The 20,089-nt window shown below is 45.2% G+C and overlaps 2 protein-coding genes across 7 annotated transcripts in view; one reads left to right on the forward strand and one right to left on the reverse strand.

The window, feature by feature from the left end:
- The window catches only part of RHBDD1 (rhomboid domain containing 1), a 135,167-nt gene extending 126,824 nt beyond the window's left edge, over positions 1–8,343 (forward strand). For both annotated transcript variants that reach the window (XM_027514934.1, XM_027514924.1), the window contains one exon: positions 5,715–8,343. In XM_027514934.1, coding sequence (XP_027370735.1) covers positions 5,715–5,827 — 113 coding nt within the window. In that variant the 3' untranslated portion in view covers positions 5,828–8,343. The remainder of the gene's footprint in view (positions 1–5,714) is intronic.
- A 2,354-nt stretch (positions 8,344–10,697) lies between these two features.
- Positions 10,698–20,089, reverse strand: part of COL4A4 (collagen type IV alpha 4 chain) — a 155,884-nt gene continuing 146,492 nt past the window's right edge. For 3 of the 5 annotated variants that reach the window (XM_027514961.1, XM_027514966.1, XM_027514941.1), the window contains 2 exons: positions 18,793–19,079; positions 16,985–17,719 (listed from right to left, as the gene is read on the reverse strand). In XM_027514961.1, the coding sequence (XP_027370762.1) occupies positions 17,456–17,719; positions 18,793–19,079 (551 nt within the window). In that variant the 3' untranslated portion in view covers positions 16,985–17,455. Of the gene's footprint in view, positions 10,949–16,848; positions 17,720–18,792; positions 19,080–20,089 lie in introns of those variants that run through there. The other 2 variants (XM_027514975.1, XM_027514951.1) reach the window with 2 other exon arrangements.

A 20,089-nucleotide genomic window follows, 5' to 3' on the forward strand; every position in this document is an offset into this window, starting at 1 on the left:
TGTTGTTGTTCAGTCACTAAGTTATTTTTGATTCTTTGCAGCCCATGGACTGAGCACACCAGTCTCCCCTGTTCTTCACTCTTTCCTGGAATTTGTTCAAATCCATGCCTACTGAGTCAATGATACTATCTAATCCTCTGCATCCCCCTTCTTCTGCCTTCAGTCTTTCCCAGCTTCAGAGTCTTTACTTTTTCAACTCATTGGTTGAGGAGTAGAAATGTGAATTTTTCTCTCTCAAGTCACACCTGTTAATACGTGTTACATTTACTATAAACCATAATGAAACTTCCATCTGTATGAAAATTATGAGACTTTAAGTGATTTCAAACTCTTTTTAGAGATGGACAGATGGATGGATAGATAGGTCATTGTAATTAGTGACTCAAACAATAGAGTGGTCTTATTGTCCTTGGGCACCTCCCACTTTCAAAGAATATCTTGCAAATTGTTGCGCTTGGGATTTCTTCCAGGCCTTTTTGGTCGTAGTAAATGATTTAGCAACTGTGCTATCAGAAAGCGTTTTGTAAGCTTTAGAATTCATGGAATTCTAATCAAGTAACATTTTTGAAAGAGAGACTATGGGTCCCATGCTACTGCCCTCATTTGACAAAGGAGAAGAACATTTAGAGGTTTCTTGATTTAAAAAAAATTTTTAAGTGATTGCCTCCATGGGTCCCTGATTTAAGGGAAAGATACACCATCCTGCGACTTCATTTTAGTATAATTTCACTGAATGGCCTAGAGGGCTCATCAGATCATGGCAGCATCTATGAATACCAGCAAATTAAGCATCTCTGTTTACAGGAATGGTGAACAGTAGGGAAAAGGGCCATCAACTCACAGCATTCTTTTTAGCAATTCTTATGTGGATGGAATTGCTTCTCCTCCCTCAGATGTAAAACGCAGAGGTTACTGCATTATACATAACCGTAGAGAACTGAACATTTTTCCATCAAGAACCACAAGTCAATAAATCTTATGATCTCACCATTGGTGCCATAATTGAGCTAAATCTTCTTAAACCAGGCACTGTTCCTGAGGTTCTTTGAAGCATGCTCACTCTTTCTTTCAGTAAAATTGAGGGCTGACCTCCATTTACAGGAGCACAGAAGCAAGGCTCATAAATACTAATATTCTGTACCAAGTTCATCAGAGCGAGGCCACTTCACCTAAGTCTGTAAACGTTCAATGCATGGTTTTACTCAGCAGAGAAAAGAAGGTCGCCAACTTTCCCAAAGCCTGTAAGGCTCCTTCTGGTTACAAAAGTGGGGCTCACGAATTACCCTTTTTGTATCTGTTTCTTGAAGGGCAAATATTTAATAAGTAGTGACCCCACACTTTGTACAAAACACTCCCAGTTGTTCCTCAAACAGAATTAGGCTCTATCTTTTAAAAAATTTTGTATGTATTTTTGACTACACTGAGTCTGCGCTACTGCACACAGGCTTTCTCTAGTTGTGGCTAGCAGGGGCTACTCTTTAGTTGCAGTGCATGGTCTTCTCGTTGCAGTGACTTCTATTGTTGCGGAACATAGGTTCTAGAGCACAGGCTCAATAGTTGTGGCACACAGGCTTGGTTGCTCCTGGCATGTGGGTCTTCCTGGACCAGGAATCGAACCTGTGTCCCCTGCATTGGCAGGTAGATTCTCAACCACTGGACCACCAGAGACTTCCTGGGCTCTTATCTTTTAAGAAGTCATTGGTAATTTTATTTTATATCTGTCTTTGTCAGTGATAGTAACAAGCAGACATTTAACCCGTGATTCTCACTGATGTTACAGTTAAAAGTCCCAGCGGCCATTGGCCATCAGGCACTAACTGCATGCTTGGCACTCAGCGTTTTATATGCATCATCTCTTCTTATCCTCTCAACAACCCAACAGAGGAGGTACTGTTACTATTCCCATTTTATAGATAAGAATACTGAGGCTGAGGGCCAGTAACCTTGCTCAAGGATATATAACCATACATGGAGGAGGCACAATTGAATTCCAGTCGTCAAACTCCAGAGTTGTAGCAAGGACCCTGGCAGTCACCTTGCTCCTCAGCCTCACCTGACAAGTGACCCAACCAGAGCCTGATGCAGTGAAGTTTTCCCTCGGGTGTCCCCGCAGCTGTACGCAGGGCTGGAAACATCTCCCGTTTCCAGTCACCCACAGGGACCTCTTCTTTTACCATCCAGTTTAGATCTTTTTCTGTGTGCTCAGGCTTTCCAGGTGGCCCTAATGGTAAAAAACCTGCCTGCAGTGTAGGAGACATAATGAGACATGGGTTCAATCCCTGGGTCGAGAAGATGCCCTGGAGGAGGGCCTGGAAATCCACTCTAGTGTTCTTTCCTGGAGAATCCTGTGGACAGAAGAGCCTGATGGGCTACAGTCCATAGAGTCGCAGAGAGTCGTACACAGCTAAAGTGACTTAGTACATATGTAATCAATATAAGTAGATATTAAAAGCACATTTCTTAAGACCCTTTGAGAAATAGCTTCAGAGGATCCTGGAGTCTAAAGAGAGAAGTGATAGATCATGTGACACAAGAGGAAAACACAGAAATGGGTTAAAAAACAAATGAAAAAGTGTAGATTTGGAAAATAGAGCTCAGCTGAGACTGAGCATAGCAGCTGAGAGGCACTGACCTAAAGTACAGATGTGATGAATAGGATGGGTGGGTTGCCATCTGATACCAAATACTCAATTGCCTTTAAAATATCACAGATTAATTTAGACTTGAAAACTTTCCAAGAAAATTAACCACCAGCATTAAGAAGAATGGAGTTCAAAACCTGAAATGAAAGGATTAAGTCATTCTTCAGACAATAGGGTGGCTTTGATAAATCAGAAACACTGCGTTTGAAGGACTTAAAATATCCATGAAAACATCCAAGTCAGGCATTGTTGTCATTGTTATTTTGTGGTTGCTATACCAAAGGCCTTCCGATCCTAAAAAAAAAACCCAACCACTCCAGCAGTCAGTAGAGTTTAAGGGGACCCAAAGTGGGAACTTTGTGGTGGCTCAAACAGTAAAGAATCTGCCTGCAATTCAGGAGACCTGGGTCGGGAAGATCCCCCGGAGAAGGGAATGGCTCCCACTCCACTATTCTTGCCAGGAGGATTCCATGCTTGGCATGCTACAGCCCATGGGGTTGCAAAGAGTCGGATACAACTGAGTGACTAACACTTTCCCTTCTGTGTGGGAACTTTGTGGCCACATCTGTGATGACAGCAGAGTCCCATCAAGTTGAGGACTTAGGCTGGTTCTTCTTTTCCTCTTTTCAAATAGTGAGCTCCCCACATATCCATACAGGAAAGGGACTCTCTGGGTTTGGGCAGGAGGATAAGGTAGAAGGAAAAGATGAGATGCTTAACATACTCGGTGTGTTAGAAGGAACAGTGATACAGGATTGCGGGAAAGGGGAGGAGAACGCAAACTGCAGTCAGAACACCTGGGTTCAAGTTTGGCTTCCTCTCGTGCGAGCTTCACGACCTTAGGTTTGCCCTTAACTCTCCCTGAGCCTCAGTCTCCTCCTCTGTAAGGCTGGCTTCATGAAATTAGGAATAAAAACTAACTGAAATAGGATACCTCACAAGGCTCTCATGAAGGAGTGATTATTTGTTCCTCTCTTGATGTGAGTTTTCTACGTGGGCACGTGGCATTTCTGCCCTTGGCTCAGCCCTGGTTCTCCTCCAGTGCCCCAAGCGGGGGTCCAGAGAGCTTTTGTGCGGGCTGCCCACTTTGAGAGCTGGACCCCTGGAACCTTCACAGTCTGTCCTCTCTAATTCCTCCCTTCGAGGAACAGCTTTTTTCTCTTGGACACTGTGAGTCCCCTTGGGCGTCTGAGCATCTTTCAGCATCTGTGGGCTCGCGCCCTGTGGCCCAGAGTCAACATGCCACGTTGAGCTCTCTTCTGACTCTGCCCACAGCCCAGGCCTCCCAGTTCCCTGCCCAGCTGGAATGGGCTGTCACACACTGGTCCGTGCTCATGAGTGCAATTAAGGATGGACTTGTTAAAAACAACTGTCAGAGGAAAAGCAGGATTTGGATCTTATTGTATAAAGCAATTTGAAGCCATAAACTAATGGTAATTGGATTCATGAGTTTCTCTGTAATTTCAAAGTGTTTACCACTTTAAACAGAGAGAAAGCCCTCTACAAATGTATATGGAGAAAGCTGTATCCAGTAAAACTTTTGCTCTTATAGGAGTCATAGAATCTCTATGGTAAAAGTGTTCTGTGTCTCGAAGTGGAGTTTACCCAGTGGGAGTGAGTGCTGGGCTTGGCCCACCCCGTTCACTTTTGGGTGGACTAGTCAGAAAATGTTACAGGAGGTCTGGGAAGGGTGATTCCCTCATGTCTCAAAAGGAAAGGAGAACCACATATGGGTGAGTCTTGGGGTCTCTATCACAGTGTGGACCAAAAACTGCCTTCTTAGAATTTTCTGTCTGACCGCTGAAATTCTAGTTGTAGCTCAGCAAACTGACCGTTAGCTTCACACTGCTTTCTGTATCATCTTTTCATCATAGGTTTAACAGTCGCCACATCAATATATTGACCTGTCAACATCGACACTCGGAGCGTGAGCAGGAGGGACCAGCTGTTGACTTGTTTTCCCTCGTGGCTCCAGCCCCGTTGCCCACCACCCAGCCTTCATGGCTCGGCCAGGACTTCCAGTCTCAGTTGTGTCAGAACCTCAGAGGGCAGTGTTGAGCGTGGCGGTCTGGCTGTAACATATAGAACTTTTGATGGATGTAGGTAAGGGGAGCAGGCCTTTCAAAGTGAGCTCACAGAGTTAGCAGAGGCTCAGAAGGGAAAAAGTACAGTCTTTTTGATCCACATGCTTAAAAGTGAATCTACTATTTGTCGGTATCCATCAGTGATGCCCTGCACGGTTGCCTCATCGTGGACGTTAAAGCTCTTTTATTAGAGTTAGGTTGCTGGTTCCTTGAGATCAAGGACTGTCTGTTGTTATTCCTTTATTACCCACCCCCAACAATGCCTGGATCTTCCCATTGTCTTTTGTTTTTAATGCAGTAAACTGAAGTGCTTCTATCATTGCAGATGATTTTCTTGGTCTGTTTGCAGCGCCAAGAAACTCTTTTCAGTAATGACTTCCATGGTCTTTCATATGATCTTCGCAGATTATGCCTGTATTTTTGTCTGCCTGCCCCAATACTGGTCATTATGGTAACACAGCCTCTGCTCTGTGGGCCATGATGCCCTGCGGGTGTTGTGCATCTCAGGCAGGTGTGATTCCCACTGGCTGGTGAGGTTCAGGAGATAGCAGGTTAGAGGGAGGGAAAGGGAGACCCTCAGACTCATCGGGAAACACCTCCGACACCTCACCATCTGGTGAGGACGTTACAGATAGTGACAAAGTTATTTCTGGGCATTAAGAAAAGATAAACTAAGCCCTTGAGACATTAGGGAAATTAAATGATGCAAATTATGCAGCATGGTCGGGGGGGAAACAACATAGAAATGGGAGGATTGTCAAGTTTCAAAATGAGTCAAATTAGCTTCATGGACTGGACCTCACTAACACGTGTACTCGATGTCACAATGTCACATTGACAGCTGCAGCTGAAATGTTTGTTCTGTCTCTGTTTCGTGCTAAAGATAACGCCCAAGCCATTTCCCCCCACCCTTGGAATCTGGGATGCAGAGCCCTGTGAGTGTCAGAACAAGGGCAGTGCTTGACGACCTTGTGCTCTCTCTCTTCAGGAAATCGCAGAAGCAGCCCCCCGGCCTATGGGTTCCGTCTCTCACCAGAAGAAGAAATGAGGAGACAGCGGCTGCACAGATTCGATAGCCAGCGAGGCGACCCAGCCTTGTGAACAAACATGGTCCAGTTGTGCAGTACTTACCCCCAGACCCTCCGTTTTGTACAAAAGCAGAGCGGGCACATTGCCATCCCAGTTGCTCACACCTGCAGTGGCCTGTCATCCTACGGCCACCATGAGTCCAGTTGATGTCTTGAGCTGGTTGATGTCTTGAGACCAGGCTTGTTTTGACAGCCCCCAGCTCTCTGGGAATGGTACTTCCGACCTTGTTCTCTTGCAGACAGGAGCTTGGGCGTCTCCACTTGGGGACCAGTCTCCACGCTCCCTTCTCTCACTGTTGACTCAGTGGAGGCCCTGCCTTGTTATGTCTTTGAAGACCTTGACCTTTGCCAGGAGGTTTGTATTCACCAGCCCAAAAGATCAGGCCCCCCTCCTGCTCAGTGCCCAACTTGGCAGGAAGTGGGGAGCCATCCCTCATCCTCCTGGCATGTTGCCATGGTGACTTTCCAGGCATTGGATGTAGCCATCATTGCAGGATGTCGTCCCGGCCTCCCTTGCCCAGGCGCTTCGGTTCCTGGGGCCCCCACGTCTGAGTGGTGTCTGCAGTGAACCTGCTTTTCTCTGATGCCCCTCTGCCTTCCCGGATGTGTTAGTGGAAAAGCTTAAGTGAGACCTTGGACAGGAAACCAGTTCCACACTCCACGACCCGGCAGGTGGCACCAACAATCCAGCTACAAGAGCCTCTCCAGGGATGATGTCACATCCTGGAGATGCAACTTGTATTGAACTAACCAGCAGAGCAGCAGCAGGTGCCACATGCAGAAGAGTGACCAGCAGCTTGGTCACAGAGAAATCCTTCCTGAGGAAGTATTTTTTTTTCTCATAAAAGTGCCTTTTAATTGACCACTGTAACAGCCACCCTCCAAGACACTCCCCAGCACACAGACCGCAAGTCACTTAAGACGTCTTTCCTGGTGCTTGAGTTTCATGAATAAAAGGAAAAGGTCAAATATCACTCATGTCTTATGTCACTGAGATATTTATTTTTAAAAAGAGTTAAAAGCAGAAAAGGATCTTCCTCTATGGCTTTATCTAGCACTTATATAGTTTTCTGATTATGAAAGTAATATATATACCTTGTATATGCATAAAGCCAACATCTGACAGGAAATGCACCCACATATTAACAGGTTATTTGGGAAAGTGGAGTGCATAGGAGTTTGCTTTCTGTTTTTCACAATTTTATATTGTTCTCTTTTTAAAATGTGTGTATATGTATATATGTGTACTACTTTTGCAGCAGGGAAACTGATTTATATAATAATAAATGAAGAAATATATAATCAGGAAAATGGACTCAAGAATAAGAATTGTGTCTCTGTTGATAAAATTTACAATATAAACAGAAATACAAAAAAATACATACGCAATTTAAAAATCACCTGTGTCTCCACCAGGGTCAAGACTTTAAGGATGTTGCTTTCTCAGTCTTTGTTTCACAGATTTGGAGCATGCCAACTATGCAGTTTTGTGCCTGGTTCCTGACCTCAGCTGACCTGGGTGAGCCTCTGTCACCTGCATGTAAATGAGCTAACAAACCATGTGAGACCGGGAGCACTTTGACCTGCCAGCTGGAACAGTGTTACCTGAGCTCCTCAGCTTAATTTATGACTGATACAAAGTGACATGCAGCACATTTATAGTATGAATTGTATCTCTGAGTCTTGCAGCTCCAAACATTTTAAAATTGAAATGTTTAAGCCAAATGTCATTCCTCTTCTCCCAAACTCTTCGAAGTTGTTTCCCATGACCTCTGCTGGCGATGCGTGCATGCTAAGTCGGTTCAGTCATGTCCGACTCTTTGTGACTGTAGCCCACCAGGCTCCTCTGTCCCTGGGATTCTCCAGGCAACAATACTGGAGTGGGTTGCCATTTCCTCCTGCGGGGGATCTTCCCAACCCAGGGATCAAACCCAGGTCTCTTACGTCTCCTGTTTTGGCAGGCGGGTTGTTTACCACTAGCGCTACCTGGAAAGCCCCCTACTGGGAATAACCTCATTCTTACGCTCCATCTTCTGATAGCACATTGTAAAGGTAACTCTGACATTTATGTTTGGCTTTATGATTATTTGTATACAACTGTAGAAAGACATGCCTTCTACACAGGAGCACAGCTTATGAATGGCTGTGGAATGAGGTCTTGTTAACTCCGCACTTTGCAGCTCTCTCACTGCATCACCCAAAGGCTGGCCCCTGCCTCCCAGTAGAGGCTTATTCAGTGTTGGTTTCTCACCAGAGTGTTTTTTCAATGCAGTAAAAAGTCCAGCCACTGTATATGGAGGTATTTATATTTTTTATGGCTGTCAAGTCTAGTAATAGTAGCTCCTTGCTCTGTTTCACTTGTCAGATGTAAAGACACCAGAATTGGATTTCAAATGGTGTAACTGTAATAAGCACATCTTATTTATGGAGTGGATTATCACTAAACTTTACAGATGTGGGAAAGGTCATTTCAGTTATAAATATAAACCAGTTACCTTAGCACAACAATAAAGACGTTTTGGAAATTATTATAATTACTTTGCTCAGTTAATAGGCCTGCTTGTCACCAGTGCTTATTATTTTCAATAGCCATCTTATTTTTTCTTCTACAGTAAGGAGTCTCCAAAGTTACACCACAAAACTGAAATTGGGTTGAGAAAGACAAATAAAAACCAGTGTATTCAACTAATTATCTCTCAGGGAGTAAGCATTTAGAGCTGGTTTTAAACTGATTTCTTTGCTTAATAGTGATTTCCTGGTTGTCTGTTAAACATTCCCACGCTTTGGTTGTGATCAGTCAACTTAGGAGACCTCTTAATTCACTTAAGAGAGTGCCACTCACTCTTTCCTTGGTTTTCAAGATGAGGAACCAGTTAAAATTGCTTCCTCTTTATGACCTTGAATGTATTTAGTGCCTGTGATTCCAAAGTTGTACATGATTGTTCACAGCCCCTCTGTCCTTTTAAGCTGTCTGTTGTTGAGGCCTGGACAGTAAAAGGCTGGTTTTTGTAGAATTGGGGCCAGTATACATATCCGTCACATGTTCTGCTGCTTAGGAAGTAAGTTAAGAATCTGAGTAAGCGGAGTTGCTCAGTTGTGTCCGACTCTATATGACCCCATGAACTGTAACCCTCCAGGTTCCTCTATCCAAGGAATTTTCCAGTCAAGAATCCTGGAGTGAGTTTCCATTTCCTACTCCAGGGGGGATCTTCCCGACCCAGGGACAGAATCAGTGTCTCCTGCTTTGGCAGGCAGATTCTTTACCACTGAGCCACCTGGGGGATTAAAAGACTGAGACCCATCACCAGAAAAGGAAAATAAAACCCAGGGGATGTGGCAGACCTGGCCGCCTCCTTCCTCATCCTAGTTTCTCTTGAAAGAGTCAGCAAAGAATTGTATTCAATTAATAACTGATGCAAAGAGCTTACTCATTGGAAAAGACCCTGATGCTGGGAAAGATTGAGGACAGAAGGAGAAAGGGGCAACAGAGAATGAGATGGTTGGATGGCATCACCAACTCAATGGACATGAGCTTGAGCAAACTCCAGGAGATGGTGAAGGACAGGGAAGCTTGTCGGGCTGCAGTCCATGGGGTCGCGGAGTCAGACACGAGTGACTGAACAACAAGTCATTAAAAAACAAAATCCTATCATCTCTTCCCTTCCCTTCGTATGGATTACTGCAATCATTTTCTTTCTGCTTTTGCCCCAGTCTTTTATTTTAGAGTCACAGACTCCCTGCTTAAAATCTCTTCATTGCCCCACTCAATACTTAAAATTTGTCTTCACTCAGTTCTACATAGCACTGCCCATTAATCTTCCAAAATCTATTTTTGTGATGCCACTCACCATCTCAGTACTTTTTTCTCATTTCTCTGTTGCCAAAGGATAAAGGTCAAACTCATTCGCCTCAACAATGGGGCTCCAGCCAGCCTTTCAGCCTCACCCTCACTTATCCCTAAGGGAGTCTTTGCTGCTGCTAACAGGTCTCATCATTGTCCAGGCCATGAGCTTTTCTGACCCTGTGGCTTCCATGCAGTAGCCTATTCCTCTCTCTCAGCGCATCCAGATCCTCCCCGTTCTGCCCCCAGAATGATCTGCCCTTGGATGGTGTTCACCACAGTTTCCACAAGCCGCTTAGAATTGCTAGTTATCTGGAAGTAAGAGAAGGTCTCTGGATTGTAAGCTTCACAAGGGCAGGACTTTGACTGTGTTTCTATGCATCTCTTCATGCACAATGTCTGAAATGTTAAAACCAATAAAGTTTTTGTGGAGTGAAACAAGCTCATTTATAACATCACCAGTGGCACACGTTAAAAGAGGTGCCTGTTGCTGCTTGATACTGTTGACTGTGTGTTTTCTTGAGTCACAGGAAAGAATCACTTGAAAGAAAGCTTTTGTCCATGTTGTTGTTCAGTCGCTTGGTCTTGTTCGACTCTTTGCGACCCCATAGACTGCAGCACGCCAGGCTTCCCTGTCCACTGTCTCCCAGAGTTTGCTCACACTCATGTCCGTTGAGTCGGTGATGCCATCCAACCATCTCATCCTCTGTCGCCCCCTTCTCCTGCCCTCAATCTTTCCCAGCATCAGAGTCTCTTGCCCATAGAAGCAGAAACATCGAGGCCTTCCCCAAGGTTTACCAGATGGTGGGGAGAGGTCTCCATCCTCCTGTGCCCCAAGCTGGTTCCATGTCACGAATGCCGCAGCGTAGTGCCCAAAACTCAAGATTCCAGGACCTTCAAAGTGTGTCACCAAGGAGCCCCTGTGGATACCACCAAATCTGGCCACTGTTCCTTTGCAGGTGTGTTTGTGTGTCTGTGCACACTGCTTTTCCCCCCATGGCATTTTTGACATCTTATTCAAGATCTTCAGATGAACTGGCAGTTTGGAACATACGATTTAGACTTTATCAAGGAAAACCAGAACATGACCAGCAGAAATCACTGAATTTGTTTGTAATACATATTGCTGCTTGGGTAGAGAATTGTGTGGTAAAGCCAGTAGTATGGGAGGCCGTGGTGTAGTGGGTAGAGCACAATCTTCAGCAATTGATGGACCAGGGCTCAAGTTCTCCTGGAGTTGACTGTGTGACCCTGAGCAAGTCATTTATCCTCTCTCAACCTCAGCTTCCTCATCTGTAAGATAGGATAGTTGAGAGGTTGAGGGGAGCTCATACCACAGGGTTCATACTGTTCCTGTCGTATAGTAGGTGTTGAAGAGATGTTCATTTGCTAACATTATTGCTCTATGAGTGAGTACACAACTGTGCATACTCAGTTGCTAAGTCATGTCCAACTCTTTGCAACCTCATGGACTGTATCCTGCTGGGCTCCTCTGTCCATGGATTTCCCAGGCATGACTACTGGAGTGGGTTGTCATTTCCTCCTCCGGAGGATCTTCCAACCAAGGGACCAAAACTGTGTCTCCTGCATTTGTAGGCAGATTTTTTTTACCACTGAGTCACCTGGGAAGCCCAGTTGGACCAAATAACCACTGACGTTCCCTCCTAATTAACAAAAGTTGCTCCATTAAACAGCTATTGAATATCTGCACTGCACCCACCCCTGTGCTATGAGAATAAAAATACCTCCTAACCCCTAACTTCCAGTTACTCTGGTTGTCAGTAACAGTACCTTACATTTTATATCTCTTTGTAGTTATATCTCTTAATTTTTCTCTTAAGATTTTTTTTGAACTTTTTAAAAGTCTTTATTGAATTTGTTACAATATTGCTTCTGCTTTATGTTTTGGCTTTTTGGTGTGAGGCATGTGGGATATAAGCTCCCTGAACGGGGATCAAACCCACACCTCCTGCCTTGGAAGGCAAAGTCCTAACCCCTGGACTGCTAGGGAAGTCCCCTATAGCTCTTACTTTTAACCCTTAGAGCAACCCTGTGAGGCAAGTGGTCTCATTCTTCAGCTGGTGGGACAACTGAGAACCACGAGAGCAGAGCCCCGTGCTGGCAGGTGAATGCAAATCAGCAGAGGTTTGCTTTCATGTCCACCCCAGCTCACCACTGCATGGAGGACAGTGCTCCCTGGAGCCTCAGAATCATGCTTTCCCAAGCCCGGGGGCGGCGGGGCGGGATCGGGGGTCACTGTCTATGCTCTGCTCATGCTCCTCCCATCTGCAGATCACACGTCTACCATGTAACCTTTCCTGCCCCCCCCAACCCCCGAGCCAAACCTAAGGCAGGCCATGGTAGGTTAAGTAGTAAACTCACTTTGGCTTGAAAGAAAATGAATGCACCAGATAAAACACAGTTGTTTTTGGAGGTCATCAGAGAATTTTATATATAATAAGTGATAGTATAAATTGCAATACAACATTTCAATGTCAATAGCAAACCAGGCACCTTGCAATTGTTACATGTTGAAAAGTCTTTAACTTTACAACTGTAGGTTAGATAAAGGGATGCAATTTATCAGACATGTTTCACATTTTTTTCCTATGAATCATTAAATATTTAAGCACCATAAAATTCAAGCATTTCACATGGATGTGGCAGCCAACCTTGGTGGTTGAAAATGCATTATGCAGAATCTCTGGCAGATAATAACAGTGGCAATTGCAGAGTACTGATTTTTAATGTCAATTGTTTTGTTCCCTGAAGAACTTCCTGATAATGATCCTGCAGGAAATGGTGACTTTTTTCACATGTGGTACAGTAACTTCGAGAATTGGAAAAATAGCTTTCCCAAAGACATTAAGAGTTGACCAGGTATAAATAATTCTAATCAGTAATTTATATGCCCTGTGAGAATCATCATGTTCTACTATGTAAAGAATCCCAAGAAATATGTTTTCCATATGAAAGGGCTTGTTTTAAATTGGAGATGTGGCCACAATAAATGTACGAGGTCAGCTACATGCTGGACATATAATCTTAATTTTCAATTCAAGAGTACGCATTAAGCCCCATTTTGGAAATGTGGGAAATGGGGGTCAGGGAGTCGGTGTATCACCCAGGGTGCTGTCGCTGGAAAGGGACAGCTGAATTGAAACCTAGGTTCAACCAACTTTAAGGCCACATCTTTCCACTGTTCTTGCAGCCACACCAAATAAAAGTAACAATGATAAAATTAGGCTGCTGAGCTGACAGAAGAACAAATCCATGTAATTTCCTGAAACACAGAGAATGATTTGTTTTATTATAATCTCTAAGAGGCTCAAAATAAAACCCTTGATAAATCCAGTTTTAGTAAACCATTCTGTTACTTTTTTCCTCAGCACCAATAACATGTACAGATTTTGTAGAGGGGATTTTATGCTAGGACACTCAAGATCATGAGGGAACACAGCCTACAGCATGAGTTACGACATACCACATTTCCACGAAGAGTCTTCTCTCATTGTCAAATCTCTCAAACGTTATTTCTAAAATTTAAGTTTATGGAAAAGTATGCTACGTTTCAGGGGAGCCCTGGTGATACTGGGGTAAAAAAATCTGCCTGCCAATGCAAGAGACATGGGTTTGATTCCTGGGTCAGGAGGATCCCCTGAAGAAGGAATTGGCAACCCACTCCAGTATTCTTGCCTGGGAAATTCCATGGACAGAGGAGCCTGGCGGGCTCAGTCCACGGGGTCACAAAGGAGTTGGCCATGATTTAGTGACTAAACATAAATAAGCTACATTTCAGGAGTGGGTGATGGTTAAAGTTTATCAGTCGGCTTTCTGTGAACAATTGTAAGATGAGATTGTGGGTGTGCAGATAGGTTGTCACATTAAAATTATTTGAAGTAAGAAATGGTTTATACTTGTAACCATTTTGTCAATGAGAACCAATACCCAGAGCTGAACATCTAATGTCTAATGATGCTTATTTGAATTGTCAGTGAAGAAAAAATTAAAAGTCAATAACATGCTCAGCTCTATGTGAGCCCTGAGCATACAGCAATGAATGAAGCATGGCCCCTGCCCTCTGGGCTTACATTTTAGCAAGAGAATGAAGGCAGAGGGATGAGACGTTACAGGAGCTGTGGGGAAAGCATGAGAGAGTGAGCAAATCCCTGACTCGTACTGGGAGCAGCAGAACGGAGGCCAGGTCATCGTGGAGAAATGCCCACAGTCCTCCCTACTAGCTAATTCAGTCCAAAGATAAGCTGTTGTCTGCCAGGTAAACTTAGGGGGTGGGACAGGGACATTGCTGGTGGAAAGAGCAGGAGCAAAGTCACAGAGGAACGTGCCTCTGTGATGAGCACAGAGTTCCCACAGGCCTTTACCCGCTGTGGGAAGCCATCTAGACTTCGTGGGCAGTGGGGTCATTTATCACTGCGGACAGTGACTGCAGCCATGAAATTAACAGACACTTGCTCCTTGGAAGAAAAGCCATGACAAATCTAGACAGTGTATTAAAAAGCAGAGACATCACTTTGGCGAAAAAGGTCCATATAGTCAAAGCTATGGTTTTTCCAGTAGTCATGTATGGATGTGAGTTGGACCATAAAGATGGAACACCAAAGAATTGATGCTTTTGAACTGTGGTATTGCAGAAGACCCTTGAAAGTCCCTTGGACTGCAAGGAGATCCAACCAGTTAATCCTAAAGGAACTCAGCCCTGAATATTCATTGGAAGGACTGATGCTAAAGCTGAAGCTCCAATACTTTGGTCACCTGATGCAAAGAGCTGACTTGTTGGAAAAGACCCTGATGCTGGGAAAGACTGAAGGCAGGAGGAGAAGGGGATGACAGGGAGTGAGATGGTTCAATGGCATCACTGACTCAATGGACATGAGTTTGAGCAAGCTTTGGGAGATGGTGAAGGACAGGGGAGCCTGGTGTGCTGCAATCCATGGGGTCGCAAAGAGTTGGGCACGACCGAGCAACTGAACAACAACAAAAGCCAAAGAATAACAAAATCAAGTTTGCATTTTAGAGAAATGATGAGAATTTGAAACTGGAGGCAGCAGCTGGGAGAGGTCTACTACACAAGCAGCGGTGAAGGACAAAGGCTATGTTAAGACAGGTGCAGTGAGGTCAGAGAAGAAGGTAGCAATCCACAGGAAGTGACAACTGAACTTGAGGTCTGGGGGAATCTCAGAGGGGAGGGATTATGGTGGCTAAGCCTCTCTCTGCTGGCAGCATGGATGGGCTCCACTCATTGAGAATAAGAACCTGAAAGGAAACACCCTGACCCCCAGCTCATAGCAACTGTCTTTGGGCCGTCCAGAAGCATTTCAACTAACTCACTGGGGGACAGGGTTTGGGAGAAGGAGCTTTTGATAAGGATAATCACCAGTAAGGGATTAGGAGAAGAACTTTAAAGCTTTGTTCATCCTTCAGAGAGAAAGGAGAGAAGTACACTGATGGGTAACCAGATAAAGAAACTAATGGCCTAAAAAATAATGTGGTTTTCTAATGCCAGATAGTATTTTTTCCATAGTCTTGCTTTTTTGAGCATTGAAAATAATTTTTCAAAATCAGCAGGCAGCGTTTGTACTGCATTTAGGGGGGCTCTTGTGACACTAGCATTTTGAAATCAGCCTTGTACACTAGCTTGGACTCACTGTGGAGGAACTTGTCCACTTAATTCAGGATGTTTTTTAAAATTTATTTGGCCAGTTAAAATAATATTCTGATACTAAAATGAAGGTGTTTAAAATAGCAAACAAGATATGTTTTCTTATGATCCATCAATCACCCTTCTGTCTTCCCAGAAAATGTTCTCAGAACAATTTCATGAATGAACGAGATGAATTTTTGGAAGGCCTGAATTTAGGTAATATATGAGAAAACTTTTGGAATCAGAAAATTGTAATTATAAATAAGGTTGAAATTGGCTTAAATTTCAGGTGTATGCAAATATTTAACATGCCATAGCAGAGTTTAAAAAAATTAATAAAGGGTCAAATGAACTAGGAAATATTCTGGTACATCAAGATAATATTTTCTCTTAAAATGTACATTTTTTTCTCTTTTTACCAGGAAGCAGCCTTAAAATAAATTGCCATCCTGGGGGCAGCCCAGAGCAAGATTCATTTGAAATATATTCTGCGTATAAGAGCACACTCCCAATCAATATTTGGCAAGAAAAGCATTTCTTATAAACAAAGTTTTAATTATTATTAAGTGCATTGAAGCTAAGCACTAAAATGAATGTTACTTTCTCATGGGAAAATTTCTTTAGTTTTCTCTAAAATACCATTTTTTTTAAAAGGGAATTTAATAAAAGTCTTTTCCAATAAGCCTTTTGATTTTCAGGATTAGATCACAGAATTCTAGCAAAATAGAAGACGTATCCTTTTGCTAGACAGAAAACTACTCACTATAAAATGACATGACCTCTAAGCTTTTATTAAAAAAAAAAAAAAGCCAAATATCAAACTGCTGCCTTGGTCTAATACTGATACAGAATACAAGAATGTTTTTAGGATAGGAAAAACAGGATGCTCCTGTAAAAACCAATAACAGAACAGAAGATTCAAGCTGTAGGTTGTCTTTGTTTCATTTCAGAGTGCCAGGTCTTTGGTGGGGGCAGGGGTGACGATGACTTAAATGAATCTTCTTACCTTAGTTTAATTAAGTCGGCCCTTCATTTTCTCCCAAGCGCATAATGATAGCTCTGTCACTTCCCTGCATGAGATGCCATTATGTGGATGGAGGGAAAGTGTCCTCTGTGGGGCTGTGGGGCGGCTCTGTAGGCGTGCCCAGGGGAGGGAAGGGGTCTGCTTTGTGTGAACGTGGCCCCATGTGGCTCCAGGCCCATTAACACACACACACACGCGGAAGACAAGCTGGACCCCGACTGGGCCAAAGCGGTCTGTTTGGAAGTTCACTGCAGTGGGGAATCAATTTTTGTGAATCACTGCCTTAATATTCATTAATAGCTTTTAGGCTCTTAATCCCTTATTGAACATATTTTTGCCCCATAATTGCCACTTTTCCAAAGGGTTGCCAAAGTAGGCATTTCTATTCTCTGAAAAATGCAGAAGGGAACATAATGTTTTATGTTCATCTGCGATGTGTTTTATGCTAATGTTTCATCTCTGGAATATAGCAACCATGGTCCTTCATGGCATAATGATTCATTCTGCTTTGAAATGAACTGTTAAGGCTGGCTGTGTGGGTTTTTTTTTTTTAATCTCCTTGGGTCATGGTTTTACAATTATTTAAAGTGCATGGAAAAATAGATTACAGAGGAAATCATTTTGAAACGTAGGAAATTTCTACTTCCTAGTTCATTTGCTGGCCTTTTTTTTTTTTTTTTTTCCCCTGTAACATCCATCCAGAAGCCCACTGTATTATAGAGTAATTGACTTCAATTGTTTGAGTTGCTATTAACCAATGAATGAAGTTTCCAGTAATGTCATTTGTAATCTGGCTTTTATCGTCTATTTGCCTTCCCCTGAATTAGCATACTTTTAAATAAAGCCAGCTTTTCCCACTATCCTCATGAAAGAAGAATATCTGGGTTTCGTCTAGATTGGTAGGTCCAAACAAATCCATATGTGTAGCACTTGCTTAATCTGTCCAGAACAGAGGAAGGAATTATATAGTCCTCTGGGAATAACCACATCGAAACAGAAGGAACGGCTAAACCAGGAGTCTAAGATGAGCACCACTGAATCTCTTAGCACATCCTAGGATGTCTCAGCCTCCTGGCAAGTTTCTCTTGGCGACCTGATTGTGAAAGGTGGGATCTTAGCTATGCTTCACGCAGACCTGGCACCTGCTGATTTTCTGGCGTTGAGCATGGCTTTCTTTCAAGGTGTCCGGTAATGGTGCAGAGGAAAACTGCAAGTCAGGTCTCACTGTTGTCAGCCAGAAACTATACTTGTTGGCAAAAAAGTGGCAAGTTCCCTGCCGGCCTTGGCATTCCAGGAACGGTGCGGCTCTGAAATCCTCTAGGCAGCTGCCTGGGGACATGAGGGCCTGCCCGCCTCCTTGGTCCCCAGCGCCTGTGTGCTACCCAGACAACAGGAGAGAATTAGGGCTCAGACATGCACAGACAACCCCAGACCCAACCAGTGACACACCCAGGTCTGGGCCTGACTTTACATTTTCCCTAAAAATCATCCCAGAAAGACGAGACTATGATCTGCTAAGGAAAGGTGGCTCAGTGGTAAAGAATCTGCCTGCAATGCCAGAGACGCGGGAGGCACGGATTCAATTCCTGGGTCGAGAAGATCCCCTGGAGGAGGAAATGGCAACGCACTCCAGTATTCTTGCGTATAAAATCTCATGGAGCAGGGTAGCCTGGCAGGCTACAGTCCATGGGGTCGCAAAGAGTCAGACAGGACTGAGCAAGCAGGAAAGGATGGGCTTCCCCGGTGGCTCAGTGGTAAAGAACCTGCTTGCCACTGCAGGACATCCTTGGGTCAGCAAAATGCCCTGGAGAAAGGAATGGCAGCCCGCTGAAGTATTCTTGCCTGGGGAATCCCACGGACAGATGGGGGGCCTGGCAGGCTGCAGTCGATGGGGTCACAAAGAGTCGGACAGGACACAGCGACTCCATAAGGACAACAAAGGAAAGGGTACATGGGAAAGGAGATGGGCGCACACACAAAAAGAAACCCCTTTCACTGAAAGGTGGAAGTGAAGTCGCTCAGTCCTGTCTGACTCTTTGCGACCCCATGGACTGTAGCCTACCAGGCTCCTCCGTCCATGGGATTTTCCAGGCAAGAGTACTGGACTGGGTTGCCATTTCCTTCTCCAGGGGATCTTCCCGACCCAGGGATCGAACCCGGGTTTCCTGCATTGTAGGCAGACGCTTTACCGTCTGAGCCACCAGGGAAGCCCCATTCACTGCGGGCTGATGCAAATCCATCCTCTAAATTCTACCCAAGTAATACAAAAATTCATCCACAATAAGCAGAAAAGAGTGGCCTTGTGCCTCAGCAGGCTTTAGTTTCGGGTGGCCTTCATGACCCTCATGCCAAACTGTTGACCATCGGCCCTGGATTCTCAAATTACCGTCCAGTCCAGGTGGAAGGGGCGCGGAGGGGGGTCTTAGGGATGGCGGAGGCGCTGGGGCTCACCATGAGGAAGGAGTACCCGATCCAGAGGCTCCTCCAGGCCCGCGGACATGGGGGGATGGACTGGTCTTGGCTGTGCACCGCCACGGCCTGGGCGGGGGCCTCGCACACTGCGCAGCGGCTGATGTACGGGCGGATCTCGTCCTCCGAGAGCGGAGTCATGGGCAGAGGCGCTGTGCTCGCCAGCCAGTAGGACCTGTCGTTCCTCCGGGCATAGTGGCACACCTGGTGGATGTTGCAGTAGGCGAAGGGCAGCGTGCTAAAGATGGGGAGGCAGGAGCCCGCCAGACCTGGACAGGGGAGACCACGTGGAGGCTGAGTGCTGTGCTCTGGGATGAGCTTCCCTACCTGGGCCCTCTGCAGACACTCGTCTGGCATTGGCAGCGGGTGGGGGATGGAGTCGTGGCGGGGTGGGGGGCCCTGGCCAAAGCCTACTTCTGTGGGCACCTGACCACGTTGGCGGCCTCTTTGGTCTCACGGACCAGGCTGCTTTTTTTTCCTGGATTGCTCTCCTGAGTCAAGCAACAGGCCAGGATGCTTGAGAGAGAGACGTGAGCACACCTCTTCTCCAAGAGCTTCAGGAATCTTCAGGAAGCTGCTAGCCCGGTTTGGTGGGGGTGGGGAGCTGGAGGAGCCAAGGGGCCATGGGAATACAGCAAGACAAGCCTTGAGAAGTGGGAGCTCCCAGGCATCCAAGCCGGATGGCTGCAAGAAGTGATTAGAAGCCAGAACCTGAATTCCGAACAAGGTTTGGCCAGGTTTGGAGATGGTGGTGATGGTTCAAAGGAAAGGCCTGTTTATACAGCAGTAAAGAGGGTCAGAGGTAATTAGGGAGCACGGAGCTCAAAGGACTCAGAGTTCAGCCCTGGGGAAGGCTGGGAGAGCAGGTCTGGGTCTATCTCTAGCGTTGCTGGAGTATTGAGTTGGCCAAGTTCCTTGTGGTTTTTCTGTAGGATTACACATTTTCAGCCAACCCAATAAAGCAGACCAGAGGATGCAGGCTTTGTCCATCTCATTAAGGAGTTTGGATTTTATTCCAAGAGCTCTGCAGAATGAGGCCACAGTGGGGTGGCTCTGGCTAGAGCAGGGCAAGGGAGGTGACCCTGGTGGTACACAAGAAAGCAGGTGCCCCCCCACAGGCCTGCATGCTTTTATCACCCTTACCGATAGTGGGGGTCACGCCCAGTGACAGGACACACCTCACCACCAGCTGAGCCTGTGGGCACAGCCCTCCTGCACCCACCACTGCAACCACCGCTGTCTTAAGGGGATCATAAGTGTCAGCACCTAGGGACTCCAC

This window comes from Bos indicus x Bos taurus, chromosome 2 (assembly GCF_003369695.1).
Source record: "Bos indicus x Bos taurus breed Angus x Brahman F1 hybrid chromosome 2, Bos_hybrid_MaternalHap_v2.0, whole genome shotgun sequence".
In the NCBI taxonomy this organism is placed as follows: Eukaryota; Metazoa; Chordata; class Mammalia; order Artiodactyla; family Bovidae; genus Bos; species Bos indicus x Bos taurus.